This window comes from Eptatretus burgeri, chromosome 18 (assembly GCF_056783735.1).
Source record: "Eptatretus burgeri isolate ZD-2024b chromosome 18, Ebu_testis_v1, whole genome shotgun sequence".
Lineage (NCBI taxonomy): Eukaryota > Metazoa > Chordata > Myxini > Myxiniformes > Myxinidae > Eptatretus > Eptatretus burgeri.
In genome coordinates, this window is record NC_140978.1 from 27,131,282 (window position 1) to 27,153,483 (window position 22,202).

General features: G+C 42.2%; 1 protein-coding gene across 1 annotated transcript in view; it reads left to right on the top strand.

Moving 5' to 3' along the window:
• The window catches only part of LOC147008783 (uncharacterized), a 49,204-nt gene extending 30,087 nt beyond the window's left edge, over window positions 1-19,117 (top strand). Inside the window, exons 10-16 of the mRNA XM_085863743.1 lie at window positions 1,452-1,613; window positions 2,871-2,989; window positions 3,111-3,176; window positions 11,233-11,334; window positions 13,789-13,938; window positions 16,510-16,681; window positions 18,947-19,117. Coding sequence (XP_085719869.1) covers window positions 1,452-1,613; window positions 2,871-2,989; window positions 3,111-3,176; window positions 11,233-11,334; window positions 13,789-13,938; window positions 16,510-16,681; window positions 18,947-19,117 — 942 coding nt within the window. The remainder of the gene's footprint in view (window positions 1-1,451; window positions 1,614-2,870; window positions 2,990-3,110; window positions 3,177-11,232; window positions 11,335-13,788; window positions 13,939-16,509; window positions 16,682-18,946) is intronic.
• Window positions 19,118-22,202: the final 3,085 nt, after the last annotated feature.

A 22,202-nucleotide genomic window follows, 5' to 3' on the forward strand; every position in this document is an offset into this window, starting at 1 on the left:
TTTATTCATCACGTCATTATTTGTTCTCACCAAGTTTTGAATTTTTTTTTTTAATGGGGGGTGTGGGGATATTGTAATCGGCTCCGTCTGTCTGTCTGTCTGTCTGTCTGTCTGTCTGTCTGTCTGTCTTTCCATCCATCCGTTACGCTATCTCCTCTTAAATGGTTGGGCAGAAATTCACCACACTTGCTAGCTCTGATCCGCACTTGGCAAGAAGGTTTAAGAGTGGTGTAATTTTTGGCCCCGCCCCCTGGGGCGGGGTCCAAAGGTCAAGGTCCAAAAAGTGCAATTACAGGAACATTTTTAAATGAAACTTTGTATATGCGATCAACATTGGGGGATGCATGAAAGAAATAACGATTTTTTGATTTTACCTCCATCCCCCCCGCCCCCCCCCCAGGTTCATGCCCCAGTGTGTAGTGACTGAGGGTCACAGGGGTCAAAAGGGGGGAAAAAAATTTACTCAAAATTTGATATTGGATCATTCCTGGTGGAACTTTTTGCCATCTTTCAACTTTGCTTTTGATGGGATGCGTGGGGATTTGCGATGGTACACCATCAACTTTGCTCCAATTCCACTTATTGGTAGTTTTCAATGTATTTGTGCATGCCTTCTTATTGCTTCAAAAAAACTCGTTTTGCAATACTTGGACATGCTATATAAGGTGGTGTCTAAGACACTGCATGAACGGCAGTAAACTTCCAGAATTTTTTTACACGACATTTAAAATCATCATTTTATTTCATTTGAATTATAGTCGTGAACACCGCGTGGGGTAAGGTGTTCCATGAACTCTCTAGTTTTGGGAATATGACATATTGGGTTGATATTGACATCAGAGTCAATATTGGTATATATCCTCAGCCCCCTAATTGGTCTATCTTTTGAGCACATTGATGATGTCATTGAAATTGTCTGACAATGGAATGAGACGTAAGATAAGGCATTTTTGACTGTACGTTCTCTGTGCTTGGTCCCTCTGTGGATTAAATTTCTATTTCGTTTTGCAAATTGGACGGAAATGCCTTTTGAGTGCAGACCACAATGGTGTAGCACGAGATGACCTGGACTATCTTATTGATACCTTTTATAACTGCAATATTTTAGTCCTAACAAGCTGTTCTTTTTAAGAGGTTTCCCTTTCTGTTGTTATTGCATGAGATGTGCTTCTGGCAAGTCAATGGTAAACCATCCAGTGTGTTTCATGTTCAGACCTTGCTTTTTCAGAACTGAAGCTGCACTTTGAGAGATGGTTTGTATCGGATGGTGAGGTTCTTAACACCCGATACACAATGGCTTTGCTATCTTTGTCGTGAATTGTGGGATGTTAGGTCTATCACCAAACTCAAACAGAGGTAATACCAACCAGCGAAATGTGGTACCATGTTCTGTTTGCGATGTCCGTTGCACTTGTCATGGTGTGGTTCTTTATATGTGTTACCTACACAAGGAGGAGGACACCTTGTCGAGCCGGAATGTGGATATGAAAACCTTGAGACGGGCCTATGAGGAGCTGCATGATACTGTGGATAAGTTGATGGGACAGGGGACAAGCCATGAAGAATCTCGGGAGAAAATGCTCAAGGAAATGGACCACAAACTCACAGGAAAGGTGATCATGCTAATTACCTCTGATGTGGATTTTTTAAACCCACCTTGTTGTGATCGTTGTCCTCCTGAGGGATTCTAACTGGCCGATTGTGGAATCTTATTTGACTTCAGAGTTTAACGTTTGTCCGATTTGATGATAAAATCCTACAAAAACCCTATCAATACTGATAAAACTGATGTCCACACAAGTCCTTCCTTGTGAAACAATTTATTTCCTAATTATACACCATACACTTCTCACCCTTGTACAATGAACTTAAGAATCCCCATTTGATTGCAATATTATTTGGTTCTATTTCATTTATTCTTACTTTAGTTAACAGTTAGACCAACCCGATTCAATTCACTTCTACATTACATCAGAGAGTTTTATTCCAACTTGGTACTTGGTCAGTTCCAAGGAGTACAAGCCACTGAGAAACTATACTTCCTCTCGTGCTTGCACTGAAAACAATTTTAGATTTCAAAGAATTTTATACTTTCGTGAGAGAGAGGTTGGGGGATATTCACCCAGACTGTAGACCTGTCCTTTAGACGAAAAGCCACTTCGTACATTTCTCAGCAAAGGTTCGTTTATCAGCTCGGTCACTCTGCTCCAGAACAACACATTTCTTATCATTTAGGGCAAAAGTCTTTTGGCCAGAAATGACAGCCAATTCAATTTGCAGCATAAAAGTTACATTTCTGAAACTCCATTTGTTACAATTTAAAATACATTAATTTAAATTTTTCCCCCACACCTCCACCAGCAAAGGTGGATGGACGTTATGTTTTCACCACTGTTTGTCTGTCTGTGAGCATGTTATCTCAAAAAGTTATGGACGGATTTGTATGAAACGTGGTGGACAAGTTGGGGGTGTGTGTGACAAGAACAAGCCAATTCGATTTTGGTTCAGGTACGGATGTAAATCCGGCCTCTCAGTGGGATATAAAACGTAAACTGTTCAGCCTGGCAGAGGTATCGGCTCCACCAAATGCCGTTTAAGTTTGAAATGAGTCAGCGTCGATTGGTGAACGAAATCCGCTATGCGGAGGAGACCTGACAAAAGACCCGAGATAAATTCCAAGGGAAATGAAATTATCAACATCAGGTCTTCACCTGAGTAAATGATGAGGATGATAATGCTGATGCGTGAGGTTGTTTCTCCACTCTGATGAACATACCGATTGTTTCAACAAGCTGAGATGAACTAGTAGTGTATCCACTTTCTTCATGAATATGATGTGGTTTTTATTGCTGTTTGCTGTTTATGTATAGCTGGATCGGATGGAGTTGGACTCCTATAAGGAGGATGTCTATAAGTGCTGTGCAGACATCAAGCAGAAGATGAAAGAAATGTCAGGAGGGACCACACAGGAGGCAGCTGGTCTTCGCAAGTAAGGGATTCTCATTGCCCTTGACTCCATATACACCCACCCAACCCCCAACCTCCCCACTCCATTCTTCTTTGAATCTGATAGTTTGCATGTTTATGTATTTGTGACTACCCGTATCCAGGCAATTGTTGAAGAGCTTCCACTGCATGTCCTGTGACCGACCTTTACAAGTGGCCATACCCAGTGCGTGAGTACCAATGTCACTTTTGCTTTGTTGTGTTATTTTTGTAAACAAAACTGCAGTTGTCTGGATTCAGGTTTAATCATCTTGAAAGCAAAAATCGATTCCCTCTCCTTCATCTCTTTAGATCTTATTGCTTAGCGACTGGAAAGCATCCGCTCGTGCTCAGTTAGACTGCCGAAGTCCCCGGGTTAGAGACCAGTCAGACCAAATGCAACATAACGACCTCAAGTGGATCATTTTTGTTTCATAGCAGGATGTGTTGGAGAAAGTGTTTGAGGGGGAGGAGGGGGAGCGAACTAGAGGTAAACTAAACGATTTTGTTTTTACCATAAGTTTTCATTTAAAACCTATAAAGATCGATTTTTATTGATGTTATGATCATGACTCAAATTACCTTTATTTAAAGCTTTGTCCTTGGACATGATAAAACATCAGTTTCCAACCAACTACAGAATTGTTTGTTATGATTGAGCATCTAAATTATGACACTGAAAAAAAACAATGCGATGCTTTCGATTGTCAAGACTTTTGACATCGTTATAATTTCGTTGATTGAGGTATTCTAACTGCCATGGGAAGGAAGCGAGAAGAAGCTGACGTTTCAGGTATTAACCCTTCGTCGGAGCAAAAGACAGAGAAGAGATTGGTGAGGGTTGATATAGGGTGGGAGTGAGTTAGAGGTGGGTGGGTCAGTGGGGTCAGGGAGCACACGGGGTGACCATGACCGATTTTGACAGGGAGGGTCAGGGTTCAGGGGTTTGAAAATCAAGGAGACTGGGACTGGGAGAAAACCAAAAACAATAGGAAAAAAAAAAACAAGAAGTGACAGATTAGACAAAATAAACGAAAGCAACTTAAAAAAATATATACTGTTAAGAAGTAAAATAAAATAAAGTAAAAATAATACAATAACAAAACTGTAAATCTATGTTATAAAAGGAGCCATGTCTGTCTGTTGTACTATAACTTGAGAATGGATTCACGGATTTCAATGAAACCAACGACGGTGGATTCAGGGATCTCCCAGAAAGGTTTGTGATGCAAAAAAAGAGGAAGAAAAAGTGAGGAAGGTTTGTGTATGCGTACATGGGCACACGTATCGAAACAGCAAACGCCAACTTGCGATGCTGCTTTTCCCTGCACAGAGTGCAGGATCTCCCAGAAATCCTTTTTTGTTAACGTGAGAATTGATTACGGGATTTCAATGAAACCAATGACGGTGGATTCAGGGAGCTCCCTGGAAGTTTTCTGACACAAAAAAAGAAGGAAGCTTTGTGTGTGGGTACATGGGCAAACGCCAACTTGCGACACTGGTTATCCCTGCACTGAGGGCAGAATCTCCCAAGAATCCTTTTTGTTCTTGTCTCATAAATTAGCCATCACAGCAAAGATTGGTATTTCCGTCAGCGAAGCGATGCATCTTCAGTGCTCGCTCATACTATAAGAGAGCCATTTGTTTGTCTGTGTCTGGGTGTCGCCATTTTTCTCAGAGATAGCCAAACGGATCTTGATCAAACTTTCAGAGGTTCAGCATCGTTGAGTGCCTGCCGGGGAGTGTTTTACGTAAAAAACACAAAAATAGATTATTTTTTATGTTTTATTTCTTAATTTTTTTATTTAATCGCTCAAATGTATTCAAAATGCCAACAGGATTAGGACAGCACTGGGCAATGCCGGTTACCCCTGCTAAAATGCAAAAACAACAACAAAAATTGTAAAAAAAAAATGTTGGAATTAAAAAAAAATTGCTCAAAAGTGCCAAAGCCTTTGTTGTGTGGAAGGTAATATATTAAATGATCCCCAACCCCACTCCTTAGTGAGTATCGGGAAGTGTTTTAGGCCCCCACAAAATTTTTTTAAAATGCCAACAGGCTTTGGACAGCACCGGGTACCCCTGCTTGTAAAATATAAAAACATTTTACTTTTTTATTTAACAAAGAAAAGTTAAAATACAAACTGATATAAAGGAAAGAGGAGGAGAGATCATATCGATAAAATGAAATAAAGTAAATAAATTAAAAGGGGAAAAAGAGAGAAGGAAAGGACATAGTATTGAAAGTTGTAAAAGACAAGTCAAAGTGAATGAAAAGTACTCGTTGATACTGTGGGGAGCCAAAGTACCAATCCTGTTAGATATAAGGCTTTGTTCATTGCGTTTACGATTGTCCGTGGTGCTGAAATGGAGAAATCTACGAGAGACAGCCAGGTGACTAAATAACAATGTCTGGGAAGGTAAACGTCTTCAAGTGATCTATGTTGTTGGATTGTACATCGAGCAAGTGTTCAATGAAGCGATCGTCCAGTCTCGCTCGGTTTTTCCGATGTTGATGTTCTCGCAGAGTGCAATACGTAACATCTCATAGATGGCGTTAAAGGAGGTGCAGTTGAAGTGGTCCATGACTTTCATATTGCTCTTGGGTCCTGAGAGAGAAGTGGTCATCTTGATAAAAGAGCAGATGTTACGGCGATTCCGAACTTGAAAGTTTCTGTTTGTCTACCTGTCAATCACCTGCAGATCACATTTTTACTCCAATCTTCACCAAACTTCACCACCTTGTCGAGGTAGTGACAAGCTGGAAGCCTATTGTTTTTGAGATCAATAGGTCAAAAAGGTTAAAGTTCAGGGTCACAAATCGTCAATTTTCAACCGATTCACTTGATATCTACATACATATACTGTACTGCATATAAAACTGAAAAACACGAGTTGACGATGAACCCTCAAAGAGTCAAGTGTTGGTTGACCCCTGTGAGTATGTCTATTAATTACTTATTAGTGGACATTGACTACCTCTATTAATTACAGATGATTGGAACACACCTTTTAAACATGTAGACCTTTTGAGCCCTTTCACCTTTTAGACCCCTTCGACCCTTGAGACCTCGAAGACCCTTTAAGACCCCTAAGACATTTAAGACCGTTTATAACCTGAAGACCCTTAACACTTCTAAGACCAATTATAACCCTAAGACCCTTAAGATCTCAAAGACCCTTGATAACCTTAAGAGCCCAAAGACCCTTAAGGACCCTAAGGCATTGTAGACAATATAGACCCATTAGAACCCTTAGACCCCATACACCAAGTTAGACTTTCTGTCTGAGGGCTTTCTGCAATAATACTTGAGGTTCACCAGTCATAATCAAAAGGCCCCCCATTGGTAAACCCATCTCAGTACTAAGCTAAGAGGGTGCAAAATAGAATCAATTAATTAAATTCATCTTTCTTTTTCTCAGGTTCTGCTCACCTTGGTTAGTGGCATCGGGAGAAGTCTTACGTGTAATAGTCCCACATGGCATAGAAAAAGTCCAATGTGGCAAAAAGAAAATGGTGTCCATGACAACAATTTCACTCCATTACAATCAAATGGGATAAATGTTTGTTATTTTATTATTGCCAAATCTCAGGTATTTTTCAAGATATCAGATTGGAACTTGCAAAGCTTATTTGTACACAACGTGTAGTATATGTATATAAAATCTGGTCAGAATTAGTCAACGGTCAAGGTCAATGCCATCCAAAACATGTGAAACACCTATTAGGCATCAATTAGAAAATGTATCAATCAAATTTGTTATGCACAACATTCCATCATATAAAACACTTGATAGGTCACATTTTCCAAATTACCAAATTGCTGTTTCCATGGCAACGATTGTTTATTTGGATTTTGCAAGTATGCATGACATCTTTCTTGTTTGTCTGCTTGTTGGTTTGTGAGCAGGATATCTCAAAAAGTTTTGGACGGATTCGGACGATATTTAATGGACTGGTTGGGTGTGTGACAAGGACGAATTGATTCGATTTTGGTGACGATCCAGATCCGGATCCAATAATTTTTTCAGTGATTCTTCACCATTGAGAGATGTGACCAAAAACGATATACTGTACAGCAAGATATTTCAAAAAGTTTTGGACAAGTTATGCCAAAACTTGGTGGATGAGTTGATTCGGTGACAAGAACAAACCGATTCGATTTTGAAGGTCCGAATCCAGATCCGGCCCATCAGTGGGATACAAAGCGTAAACTGTTCAGCCCGGTGGAGGTTTGTGCTCTACCGAGTGCCATTCTTGTTTTGATTTGAAGTTGGAATTGTCACTGCATAGATGATGGAGCCTGAGGAATTGGGCATATGAAATTGGATTTTTGATGTGGGAGGAGTGGGATGATTAATATAGAAGGTAGAGTAAATAAAAGTTGTGTGAATGTCTATATTTGTAAGGGACGGTGGTGCCAAATCTGTTTGTTCTCTTTGAAACATTAACATCGAGAAACATGACAAAGCAAAACATCAAGAAAACATTTTTGCAAAAGTTATTGTTGGGAAATCTCACTCATTTGGTTTACTGGGGGTTGCTTGTGGGTAATACCATATCACACTTGGGGTCGATTGGGGAAAACCCCCCAGTGTGTACCCCGGTCAGAATAGGTACACCGTATCCCTGCGTGTCGTAAAAGGCGACTAAAAGTGTTGGCGTCAGGAAGGGCATCCGGCCATAAAAACATCGCCTCAAAAGGAAACCATGATGAGTACAACTGATGGGCAGGGTACAGCCCGAAGTACCCCGTAGGGGTCCTCACCCCCTCTCGTTAAAACTCAAGGTGGGGAACCCGATCGAAGCAAGGGAGGAAATTTTTACATTTATGACGACCAATCGTCTGATGCCCCACGTGGAGATCGGTTTCTGAGGTTTGGTACATGGAATGTAGGGACAATGACAGGGAGATCTGGAGAAGCGGTTGAAACATTGGTCAGAAGAAGAGTGGACATATGTTGTGTGCAGGAGACACGGTGGAAGGGAAGTGGTGTGAGAATGGTGAAGGGAAGGCAGGGGCAGAATTACAAGTTTGTGTGGCAAGGGTGCCCGGAAGGCGTGCATGGTGTTGGTGTCATGTTTTCTGAGGAGTTTGTAGACAGTGTAGTGAGTGTGACTAGAGTGAGTGAAAGGTTGATGATGGTGAGAATCGTGATCGGAAAGCTCTTGGTGAACGTCATCTCGGGATATGCCCCGCAGGTCGGTCGAAGCGATGAAGAGAAGAACATGTTCTGGTGTGCGATGGAGAAGTTGATGGAAAATGTGAAAGATGAGGAAGTTGTTGTGGTTGGAGGAGACTTGAATGGACATGTGGGAAGGAGTCCAGACGGTTTTGAGGGATTCCATGGGGGTTATGGATATGGTGTGAGAAATGGAGAAGGTGAAAGGATCTTGGAGTTTGCTGATGGAGCTGATTTGTTGATCTGTAATACTCAATTCTAGAAAGCGGATAATAAGCTTATTACATACACGTCAGGTGGGTCGACGGCAACCATTGACTACCTGATGGTGCGTCGGCGAGATAGGGGAAACCTCCGGGACACAAAGGTGATCCCAGGGGAGGAGACTGTTTCGCAGCACCACCTGGTTGTCTGCGATATAAGGGTGAAAGGTGCGCGGAGAATTCGGCGGGTGAAGTACCAACCGAGGATGAAGGTGTGGAGGTTGAAAGAGGCGACAGTGAAGGAAGCATTAAGAGAGAGGCTGGGTATGGTTTTAGATGATGTGGTTGAGCTTGAAAGTGGTTGGATGTCAATGAAAGATAGTCTATTGGGAGCCGTTGGTGAGGTATGTGGATGGACAAAAGGACCACCGAGGCACTTGGAAACATGGTGGTGGGATGATGAAGTTGGAAAGATGATTGAAGAGAAGAGGAAGAAGTTCAAGGAATGGCAAAAGGCAAAGGATACGGTGGAAGAAGAGGCTGCACATGAAAGTTATAAGGAAGCCAAGAAGGCTGCAAAGAAAGAGGTTGCAAAGGCACAGGAGGCCCATCGGAAAATGTTCGGAGAACACTTGGATTCGGAGGAGGGTAAGAGAGCGGTATTTAGGATTGCAAAGCAGATAACGGGAGAGAGATTTGATGTGACGGGGGTGAGTTGCTTGAAGGATGAAGTGGGACAAATCGTTGTGGACTCAGATGAAATTAAAGGAAGATGGAAGAGATATATGGAAAGGCTGCTGAATGTAGAAAATGAATGGGATAGAAACATCGAGAGTAACCCGGTTTTAGGACCAGCAGAGAAGATAACTGAGAAGGAAGTTGAGGAAGCTATAAGAGCAATGAAGAGTTGAAAAGCAGGAGGGCCGACGGGAGTTGTGGGAGATATGTTGAAGGCAGCGGGAAGTTGGGGTGTGGAGAGAATGACAGATATCTGTAATCTGGTGGTGAAAGAAGGCCGCATTCCAGTGGATTGGGAACTGAGTACCCTCGTCCCTCTGTACAAGGGGAAAGGTGACCCTCCGGACTGTGGCTCCTATAGAGCAATAAAGTTATTGGAGCATGGAATGAAGGTATTGGAAAGGGTGTTGGAGAAGAGGATAAGGAAGAAGGTAAAGATTGACGAAATGCAGTTTGGATTTATGCCAGGAAGAGGAACGACAGATGCAATTGTTATTTTAAGGCAGTTGCAGGAGAAGTACATGGAGAAGAGGAAGAAGTTGTTTTTTGGGTTTGTTGATCTGGAGAAAGCATTTGATAGGGTCCCACGTGAAGTAATGGCATGGGCATTGAGGAAGTTAGGAGTGGAGGAATGGTTGATCAGAGTAGTGATGGCCATGTACGAGAGAGCACGCACAGCTGTAAGGACGAAGGATGGGAACAGTGGTGAGTTTGAGGTGAAGGTAAGAGTGCACCAGGGGTCAGTACCAAGTCCACTTCTATTTGTAGTTGTGATGGAGGTGCTGGCTCGGAGGGTGAAGGAGGGTTTACAGTGGGAGCTGCTGTATGCAGATGATCTGGTGTTGATTGCAGAGAGTATGGATGGACTGAAGGAGAAGATGAACAAGTGGAAGGAATGTATGGAGGCAAAAGGTTTGAAGGTGAATATCGGAAAGACGAAGGTGATGGCAAGTGGTAAAGCATGTGGTGAGGTGGAAAGGACTGGGAAGTGGCCGTGTGCTGTGTGCAGGAAGGGTGTCGGAGTGAACTCCATTCAGTGTACAATGTGTGCTGAATGGGACCAACGAAAATGTAGTGGGGTGAGAGGGTCATTAACCAGTGTGGCAGCTACATTCAAGTGTAAGGTGTGCATCGAGGGAGCAGCAGATGAAGGAATTGTTGAGTTGGATTTTGGAGATGGTGTGAAGCTGGAAGGGGTGAAAACATTTTGCTATCTCGGAGACATGCTGAATGGAGATGGTGGATCAGACTCTTCGACGGTTGCTAGAGTGAGATGTGCATGGAAGAAGTTTCGGGAACTGAGTGGCGTGCTGACAAAGAGGGGAGTGTCGTTGAAGCTGAAGGGAAAGGTGTATGCTTCATGTGTGAGGAGTACGATGATTTATGGGAGTGAGACATGGGTACTGAACATGGAGCAGCAACAAAGGCTGGAAAGGGTGGAAATGCGAATGGTTCGGTGGATGTGTGGAGTATCGTTGAGAGAGAGGAAGACAAATGATGACTTGCGGAATATGATGGGAATAGAGTCTGTGATGGAGGTTGTGAAGAGAAACAGGTTGAGATGGTTGGGTCATGTGTTGAGGAAGGATGAAAGTGACTGGGTGAGAGAAGTGTTGGAAATGAGTGTAGTCGGAAGTAGAGGACGGGGAAGACCGAGAAAAACTTGCCTAAAAGTGGTGGAAGAAGAAATGTGGGCAAGGGGATTAAGAAGGGGAGATTCAGAAAACAGGGTAAAGTGGAGAAGATTGTCATGGGGCCCACAAGGCTAACCCCCACTTTAGCAGGGAAAATGGCCTTTAAATGTGTGTGTGTGTGTGTGTGTGTGTGTGTGTGTGTGTGTGTGTGTGTGTGTGTGTGTGTGTGTGTGTGTGTGTGTGTGTGTGTGTGTGTGTGTGTGTGTGTGTGTGTGTGTGTGTGTGTGTGTGTGTGTGTGTGTGTGTGTGTGTGTGTGTGGTCGATTGGGGAAAACCTAATATTCTTGTGAGATCCCCTTTATAATTTGGTTTCTTCCTCTCTGCCTTTCTTCCCTCCTTCACCTAAATTGGCCTAACCTTCTTCCTCTACCACACCGCTCCCCCAACACCAATGTACCACCTGTTTGTCCTCCCTGACATGTTACTAGGCCAGTGACATGTTTACCACTGGCTCCAGCTCTGCCAACACGCCAATCCAGCCGACCTTCCACGATCTATGAACGAGGCTACTCTTGCTTTCTGAACCCCAAGTGAGTATCACTTTAATACTCTAATAATGTTAATGATTGTTATCCTCATTGCCATGTTTCTTTGAGCTGTACCATCCTTGATATTGAATACATATTTGTCAAGATAGCTGTGAGAGTATGGCTTCATTGAATCGTAGGCAGATTTGAAGTTTTGGGATTGTTGCGAAAGTGAGGGAAGAGGGGAGAGGTCAAAGGGACAGGAGTTAATCCTGGAAGACTATCTCTAGGAAAGGTGCATCACAGTCAGAAACGCCGTAACATCCCTCATTGATCATAACAGCAGCCTCTTCCCTCTCTGCAGACCTTGATGTAATCACAAGATGGGCAAACGCTTGGAATATATCTTTCAATCCTGACAAATCTCACACACTCACTCACTCTGTCTTTCCAAGAAGAACATCTGGCAAACCCTCCCATCTACTTTCTTAACAATCCTCTTGAAGATCCGGGATCAGTTACAAGCTTTTGGGCTTCACTTTCAGCCATGATCTTTCTTGGGCAAACCATGCTTCGAAGTTTGTCTTCAAAGCCAGTCATTGACTTGATATCCTGCATCAAACAAGGTCTTTCCTTGACACATCTGAGCTCTTTTCCACCTACAAGGCCTTCATCTACAGATTGATGGAGTACTGTCCTCCCCTCTGGGCTGACACTCCTGACTCACACCTTGCTCAGCTTGATGTCGTGGAAACCAAGGTCTTCAAGATCATTGGAATCTCCCACGATGAAGTTTATGGGCCCATCACTTTCACATCGCAGACAGGTTGGTGTTCTCTCGGTCTTTAAACACTTCCTTTCTGGTCTTGCACCCGTTGCTCTTTTCGTAATCTGTTTTCCCTTCACCCCAGATTTCTACAGGGAGCACGCAGTCTGCCAGCAACTCCCTTTTGGTGAAACTCCCAAAATCAAGAATCACTGCTCACCTCCACTCATTCATTGCCCTCTTTTTTTTTTCCCACCTGTCGAACCAACTTCTGCAGTTTCTTGAATCTCATTCTTCCCTCCTCCTTCATTCTTCCCTCCATCCTTATCTATTCAGTGTTCTTGCTGCTCCATGAGCCTTGACTCTGTATTCAAAAAATAAAATAAACAGAGGGAATCTCTTTTTCTCATGATTCTTGCAGTGCATGCAGAGGAAAACCAGGTGCCAGGCAATGACACTCACAAACATATGGGTCTGATGTTGGCATTACAATTGTGGCATAGCCAACAGTCACAGGCTGATTGAAGGCCAGAAAGCTGCTCATAGTGCCCAGTATTTCCCGGATCTCTTTGAGGTGCCGCTTGCTCACGCCCCTACCTTCAGAGGGCTGCATCGAACCTCTTCCACTTCGGCTGCTCTTGCACTCATTTTGTGCTCCTCCTTGCCTCTGTCTTTTCATCATCCCAGACCTCTGTGTTCTGTGCATCTCTTGTCCCTTTGTCCATATTTTGTGTCCCGAGGCACAGCTTTTTCTGGAAAGGGTGTGACAAAATGTTGATCTCGAGCCTCTTCCTTCAGCTCTGATCAGTTTATGCTGCTTCTTTGCAATAGAACCAGCAAACAAAACCAACTCCAAGGAACAAGGATCAAATCCAATTCTTCTCTCATTGGAGGGGGGTGGTGGTTGGAAAGTTGGCAACATCCTTCCTAACTATTTTACACACACATATTGCAGTTTTAACACTAACTAAATTGTCTGAAGAGTCTTGCCCATGCCAATGGTCTGCCCTTATGTCAAAACAATGTATGGTCAACCCTATGACCAAGTGCAAAGTCCCATCAGGAATCAACGCAGTTGTTTATTTGAAAAGCAATTGCACAGGTGGCTGGCAGGATGCCCTAAAGGTACGCAACCTCACCTCTAATCTGTCTCGCCTGGTTTTGGATCTCAGCCCAGCTATAACCTGGTAGAGTTATTCATCAATATGTGTGCTGTCTCTCGGATGGACGTTCAACTGGGTGTCCCATCAGCTAACATTAGTTGGTAGATGTTGGAGATCCCATGCTGTCCTTCATGAAGATGAGGCGAAGTATCGCTGGCACCGTGAACAAATTCCAAATTCCTGCACTGACTTCCCGAGTCCGAGTGGTGACCCGACCAGGATTGTAGCTGAGTCACTGGTTCGCCAGCACCAACATTCTGCATAGGGCATGGTACATGATGATGATGACTCATTGCACTGGACACAAACTTGATGAATAATTCCACGTACCAGATGACTAACCAACGTGGTCAATGGAATCTCAATGCCTTACTCAGCAAAGTTTCAAACACGTGAACAATCCCAAATGCACATTCGACAAAAATGCACGTTCTCCAAGTCAGATCATAAAAATATATCACACACCATTACCAACTCTCGGCTCAGTCAGGTGGTTGTGAATATGCTTATTGGATATAAAGTACACAGACTTGGTTATCTATTTGTGAATACCACCATTAAATGAAATCTTCTGCCAACTGACCCCAGGCTCAGCCTTCATACATCCATGCTCGAGAGTTCGATGGCACGTGTACGTCATATTCATTGCTTGCAAGGAAATCGCACGTACCAGCAAAAGCAACCCGTGTCCCAGGCGTGTTGCAACCCGGACCATATCATCTGGACACACAAAACAAAGTGATTGGTCATTACTTGTGCTCACTTCCATCATGTAAAAAAGACTGTTGCCCTTGCTCAAGGAGAGGGTATTGCATTTGGGTTGGTTTGTTTGTCCGCACAGAACTTTCATGTTTTTCGCCCCAACCGCTTGTTGTATTGAGACAATTTTCGGCATTGGTGCGACAAATCATGTAGAATGTTGCATTGGTAATTATGACGTCATAGGTACCGTGATGTGGCAGCCAAATTGGAAAAACGGAGAAACTTTGGAGCTCTGTATCTCTGAAACCGCACCATGGAAAAAATTGAAATTTGGCGCATGGCAAGTAGTCCTCATGGGGAATGTGATTTTTTTATGAGGTCAGATGTGCCTTCGTTATGACGTCATAATTGCATATGTAGAATGCCACATCCGGTCAGCATGAAAATTTTTGAGGGTCATCTCGGGATAAAATGGTCCACAGAAAAAAATTTGTTGACGTCATCGGTCACGTGATTCAGCAGCAATATTGTTGGAAAAAAAAAAACCCCACAGAAATCTTCTTCTCTGAAGTGGCTGAACAGATTGAGGTGAAACTTTACAAGTATGACCACTTATCCATGAGGAAGAAAAGGTTCACACATATGATTTCATTGGTCACATGGTTTGGCAGCCATATTGGATTTACCCTAAAATGTATAAAAATCTTCTTCTCCAGAGTGGCTGGACAGATCAAGGGGGATCTTCACACAAATATTCCCCAAGCCTTTGATGTACAAGTTTGTGAAGGAATAATTGATAGGCCACATGGTTTCGCAGCCATATTGAATTGAAGAAAAATATAAAATGTTTTCTCTGGAACTGCTTAATAAATCGACGTGAAACTTCGCAGTTATGATCTAGTAGTGATGGGGAATACATGTTTTAAATTTCAACTTCATCGGACACATGGTCTGGCAGTCAGAAATATTTATAATTTTTTTGATCTGGGAAATTTTTGATCTTTTTTTATTTGTTAAAATAAGGCTCACTTGGCTATACCTGGATGGGTTTGAGGGTCGAGTAGTCGGCGCAGCTGAAATGTGAATCCTATCCAGGTTCCTCCTGATGACTTCATCTTTGCTTTTTCCTTGTTTGGGTTCCTTCTGATTACTCCATTGCAGGACTGAACCTATTCGGTCTTCCATTTGATTTGGATTGAATTTATTTTAATCCCATTCAAAATTAAATTGAATTTGAAGGGATTTTGTTTATAATTAGAAATTCTTTAGATTTAGAAAATTAGAAGGGAATTAGAAAAAAACTTGGTAGAGCGCATACCTCCACCATGTAATGTCTAATCCACGAGAACATATCGGACCCATGACATTTTTGAAATATCATGCTACATAGCACAATATCATTTTTGGCCCTTTCTCTCAACAATGAAGAATCACTAAAGAAAATAAATAATTCTCGTATCCAGATCTAGATCCGGATCTTCACCAAAATCGAACAAATTCGTCCTTGTCACACACACAACCTGTTCACCAAGTTTCATCTGAATCCGTCCAAAACTTTTTGTGATATCCTGCGCACAAACAAGCAGACAAACAAACAGACAGAGATGGGTGAAACCGTAACGTCATTCACCTTCGGTGGCGAAGGTAATAATAAAAAAACGTCATGGCTCAGGGTCAGGTGTCCAATCAAAGCAGAGTTGTATCAAAGCAGGACGTCTTGTTACCCGGTCATCACTGCCAGCAGTTATAAAGTGGCAATTCTAATTGTGTCTTATTAATTATGTAACACAACTGTACACAAACACCACACAAAATAAACCACACAACAGAAGTCCTGGCGAGGGTCTGCAATCTCTGATTGCTCTTTTTCTTGTTTGGGGTTGCTATGCAGGCCACTGATGCTTGTAATCAAGGTAATCATGAAATGATTGTATTAAAGGTGATTGTGAGATTTTTAAGGTCCCCTCCCCAAATATTCAAAAAACACTTGTAGTGGGGGAAGTTGGAGGGTGAGGATTGGATGATCAGGTGAAGGGGGTAGTGGGGTCGGGGCAGGGGGTGGGTGGGGGAGAGTTGTTTAAACTGTTTCCCCAACCAAGAAAAAAAAATGATCTTTCACCATCACAAATTGGCAAAGATGGAGGTCGTGCTTGACACGTTCTCTAGTCTGAGTCGTCGCGCTATGAGTCGTGAGCAGAGAACCAATCTGAAGTTTCTTGCCAAGTTTGACAAAACACCTTCCGAATCCTTCGCAATGCTGCAGCAAGTCAACGGGGAAGAAACTATGACACGTACATGTGCATTTGAATGGCACAAGAGGTTCAAAGGAGGACGGGAGGAGGTTGAAGACGATCCACGGTCTGGAAGATCTTCAACGAGCAGAACTTTCCCAATGTTGTCATGAAGTCAACGAACAGAAAAAAAAGTTTATCCACTAAATACATGTGATGTGATGTCACGTATCAGCTTCCATTTCTTTTCCGAAGGTTGTCATAAATGGGTTCACAGCACTTTCCTGCATCGATGTTTAAATCAACGTCGTGTGACCTTTGTGTTCTTGATTTCTATTAAATACCAACGTTTATCATTTTACTTGTTGTACATTAGGACTGATGTGCCGAAGACGAGTGGAGTGGAAGAGTTCCAAATGCTTCTTCCATCGGCTAGAAACTGCGGTGGGAGCCACACAATGTTGTCTGCCTACAGACGGTCACATGTCACTCCAATCTTTCCTCCAATTTCTCAAGATGTCAAGCACAAGGCCTCCACTGGAGTAAAGGTAAAAACAATAAAACCACAACACATTTGCATTGCACTGCATGGAATACAATGTAAACGCTAGTTAGTGTCTGTGTACATTGGCGGACAAGATAATGCATTGATTTTATCAGCTAAAAGTTAATAAGAGTATTGTTATGAAAATGAACATGTCTATTTTTTGATGTGTAGAAATTGGGAACATGAGAAATACAATTCCTACCCCCCCCCCCCGCATTTATTGAGTGGATTGAAGAACAGTTGGAACTAGAAGGGCACTCGGTAGAGCGCATACCTCCTCCACATAATTCCTGATCCATGAAAACATATCTAGCGCAATACATTTTTGAAATATCATGCTATATATCGTTTTTTGAGCCCCATCTCTCAATGGTGAAGAATCACTTTAAAAATTAAATAATTATCGTGTCCAGATCCGGATTCAGATCTTCACTAAAATCGAATCAATTAGTCTTTGCGACACACCCAACCTTTCCACCGAGTTTCGTCCGAATCCGTCCACAAATTTCTGAGATATCATGCTATACTAGTACATTGTTTTTGGCCCCATCTCTCAATGGTGAAGAATCACTTTAAAAATTGCAGATCCAGATTCGGATCTTCACCAAAATCGAATCATTTCGTCCTTGTCACAACCTCCCTGCCAAATTCTGTTCGAATCTGTCCGCAAGTTTTTGAGAAATCTTGTTCAAGACAGATAGACAGAGGTGAAAACAACCTCCATCTACCATTAGTGGCAGAAGTAATGAGACATCATAAAAGATGGTGGCGCTGGTACCCACAGTGCACTGGGAAGAGACATCATTTCCATCAAGCTCAGTGGCTGTGTTTATCTCAAGTTAAATCTGGTGTTGTCTCATGTATTTGTCTAGATTTGATTGTGTAATTTGTGTTTGCAGCTCTTTTACAAGCCGTAGTTCCCGTACACAAAAAGTGTATATAACCATAACATTTTTTACATCTAATTTAACCATATGTTGATTTTGTTCCTTGCAATTCCCTTTGTTGTAAATTTGTTGCAACTTTCTCTATTGCTCACTTACACCATCATGTTTAGTATTTAAATTCAATACTTTAATGTGGACTTTATACTGTATCTATTGAGTTATTTCAACCTGTATTCCTTTCCTTTGTCTCTCCTGCAGACATCTCCCCTCCCCCTCCATCTCCACCTTCACCACCCAACCCATCATAGCTGATGCTGTCTGTCTCCATGATGCATCAAATCTGAGACCAAGAAAGGTGATAAAAACACGTACAAAGTCAATGTCGAAGAAAGTACAGGTCATGAAGGACACCTCTTCTGTAGTTATTTTTATACGTCTGCCTTAATTACTTTACACCACTTCCTCAATACATTTTACACCTCTTCCTTTATAAATTTATACCTCTTCCTTAATAAATATTTACACCCCTTCCTTTATAAATTTTACACCACTTCCTTAAAATTTTCACCTCTTCCTTTATAAAGTTTACACCTCTTCCTTTATAAATTTTATGCCCCTTCCTTAAATTTTACACCTCTTCCATAATTACTCTTACACCTCCTCAAGTACTTTTACACCTCTTCCTCAATTATATTTGCACCTCTTCCTTAATTGCTTTTCATCATCCGTGTTATTCGGATTTATTTTCGTATTCCGTTTCAAGTTCCTGTTTTACTTTTGCAATGTTTTTCACAATTATTTTTATTGTCATTTTGTTTTCCATTACTTTGCCTGTTAGTTTGCTTGTAGTTTGCCACGATCAACACCTGCACTTTCTATTCTTCACTTTCACTTATTTATTTATTTTGTCTTAGTGTTGATTTTTTTTTGGTGTTTTGTTTTGAACAATGAGTACGTTTTGAAAATCTGCAGAATTTAAGTGCACTTTTATTTAAGTATTTTATTTTAAGAAAAAAAAAATGACTGCTTGTTTGTCAGATTCATTGTTTTACTTTGTAAAAGCTCCTACGTCATTGTGCTTTATTTTGATTCCAAAAAAGCGATGGAACGGACGATATGTTACATCAAATTATAAATATTTAATTTGCTGCTTCTCCTTCATTTATCGCATATAAAAGAAGATATGATTAAGACGTAGTTACTTCCTTAGCTTCGAGAAAAATCTCCTTGGATTAGAATGCACTCTTTTTGAATGAATAAATGAATAAATATCTTGGTTACAAATCTACAATTCAGATTTTGCCCTCTTAATCATCTTATTTTGTATGATCAGACAGACACTATAACTTGATCGTCTGATGAGAGCCACTTGATTGCAGAGTGGCTTCGTGTACTTCTGCAAAGGACTCCACAAATGTACTCTGCACAGTGTTGCACTACCTTTAGCACTGTCTGGTCTTGATGACTACAAGAACAATCTGGCCTTTCAGTTAACTTCCACTTGTGTATGTGGTGAAAAGTCCTTACCTGTAGAGCTTGCAGTCGGTTGAGAGCAATCCATTGGCGCCTGTGCAGATCAAAGCCTGGGGGCTCCTGGGTGGGGTCTGAGATTCTCTGGCCATTTGAAACCAATGCCTTTTTTCATTGCTGGTGCCACAACTTGCTAGTCATGTTGGCTGCTCCCATTCTCATAATCCAGAAAGGCTTTTATGACTTCAGCCAAGGTCTTGGAGGGTTCAACAGCTCTTCATTGATGGGCAGGTTAACATTGGCCTCTATCCGGAGATATTCTCCATACGTTCGTGTTTGATTGCAAATGTCCAGGAGTGCAGTGTTTGTCAGCACAGGTAGCCACAGTAGATTGAGAGGGTTCACTTTGGTGTACCAGAGATTATTTCCATTGCATAGTTCAGAATAGTATCAAGGTATGGAGTCTCTCATCAATAAACATCTTTCAACCCGTCTCAAATCCTGCTTTCTCCTCAATGACCACCAATATGGCTTCTGCAAAGCTAGGTCCACTGGTGACCTCTTGGGCTACATTGCCAACGAATGGTCTTCAACTCTCGAGCACTTCATAGAAAATTGAGTTGTAGCGCTGGACATCAGCAAAACCTTTGACAGAGTCTGGCACAAAGTGCTCCGAGTAAAGGTCCCAATGTATAGTGTTCAGCCTCAACTCATCTTGTGGGTTTTCAGCTTCCTCATTTGGAACCTTAACCTGCATCGATCGTACCCTCTCTGTACCCCACACAATTAATTATAGTGTCCCCTCAAGGTTCTGTCATCTCACCCTCCCTCTTTATTATTTTTATCATTGACATCCTCATAGCTACGAACAACCCTGTCCATTCTTTTGTTGATGACTTCACCCTCCACTCCTCCATGAGTTATAAATCCCAGTACACCTCCTATCAGTCTCTTGCTGCTGATCACCTCTCGACTCTTGCCTCCTTCAAGCCGTGATCGCAACCTCATCCTCCAACAGGGCTCCAACAACCTTGTCTCCTTCAACCAGTTCAAGACTCAAACCTTCCTTATATCCAGCAAGATAAACACAGCTACCCCTACTCTTCACATCTCCAACTTTCAATTCCAGTAGTCCTCTATTAATTATGCTCGGTGTCATCATCTCCAGAAATCTCTCCTGGCAATCTCACATCCTCAATATCTCCAAATATGCCTTCAAGAAACTTGCTCTCCTCTTCAGAGCCTGCAAGTACTTTCACCCCCATCAGCTTCTCACCCTGTACAAATCTCAAGTCAGACCAATGATGAAATACTGCTCATATGTCTGGGTGGTGCTCCTCCTTCAGTCATCAATATTCTGGATCACATCCAAATCAAGGCTGTCCAACTAATTACAGATCCGACTTTGTCGAGTCACCTCCAATCTTTTGCCCACCATCGAGCAGTCTCTTCCCTGCGCCTCTTCTCCCATTACTATGACAGTCAGTGCTCTGTCAAACTCTCTGTTACATTCCCTCCTCCTCTTCACTCTGTTTGTAACACCCATCTAGTTCATTACATCCGTCACCCTTCCTGCATAATCCCTCCCTTCCATCCGTACCAATCACCATCACTACTCATTTTCCTCCTACACTGTCTTTCGTTGAAACAGCCTCCCCAGCAGTGTTCCCAACTTGTATTAACTTGCAATAATTCAAGTCATGAATCAATTGTCTACATCTCATTTATTTATTGCATCTTTCAATCTTCTTTCTTCGCTGTTTCACCCAGGGAGCCCCCCTTGGTTTTGGGCTCGACCCTTCCTCTGTGGTGTTCATAAAAAAGGTACAGATGGTACAAATGACATGCTCACAACAGTGCAAGATGCTCAAAGGTTTTATAATTATTTTTTAATATGACAAGGAGATATAATTGGTGAGAAATTTTATATATATATATATATATACATACTAGCGGGACTTCCCCCGCACTGCCTGGGAGGCAGGGAGCGGGGGGGGGGGGTGGTGGTGGATGGAGAATACCCGGCCTTGCCCAGCTGGGTGAGCTTTTCTTGGCGGTGGTTTCAGGGATGTGTTGCACATTGAAACGCGATGGAGTTATTGGCCTCATGGTGGTTACCTTTTGCCTGCGGGCCAGCGGCAGCACTGCCTGACCCTATATTCCAATATACACTTTATTGTGGCTTTTGGTGGCCTCAAAACGGATGTCAAGGCTAACGTGCAGTAGCTTACATCTTTGGCCAGGTTCTGAAGTACCTACACCCAATATTTGGGGCCTTTAGGCACTGTGGTTCAGCGGTGAAACTATCACGTTTAAACGCACAACCAAACACACAAACACTTGAAAATATTTACAAGATGCAGCTCAATTTGCCTTTTTGTGTTGTCGTTAAATGTGGTATCTCATTTGTAGAAACTTTTTGAATGCCCCTCGTATCATCTATCTGCAACTTCCACACCAATGTTTCCTCTCCGCATGTGTTCCTATTCCCATTGCAATCATGATATGTGGAGTAGATTATATTAGTGTACTGACAACCCATTGAATCGTGAGTGTATTTACTTTTGATCATCTTGTCTATGTTCGATTGTTGACAGAATCTGGTACGACCACAAATTGTCATCCCGGTGCTCCACAGACTAGGCCTTGCATCATCAAGTAGGCATTCCATCTTTAGTGAGAGAAGTTTAGTGGCTGTCATGTACATGAGCACTCACTTGAAGAACACACCGTATATCTCAAATGGGGTATGCCATTGTGTGCCAGTTCCCTAGCTAAATTCTCAATTCCTGATCTGAACCTTCATGGGGATAACAAAGGAAAGCCAGCTTATTCCTTGCCGAGGACCTGCAGCTTCAGCAGCAAGAATGGTTCCGAACAGATCCGACTGATGTGTATAATATTCATGTCTTGGATCGGGTGATCTCATTGAGGTCGAGCCTGGCCCCCTACTGGGCATAACTGGGGTAGAAATAAAAACTACCACATGATCTGTTGTTCTGTCCTTAATGACTGCAGCCACATATACGGTATTTGTAGTTGTATTGGATATAAAATAATTGCTTCATTCCATCTATGATCGATTATGACATTGAAACTGTTTTCTTTAATATGCAGTCTGAGCTTCACAATTAGTTGAAGATGTTTTTACAGATATTATATTGG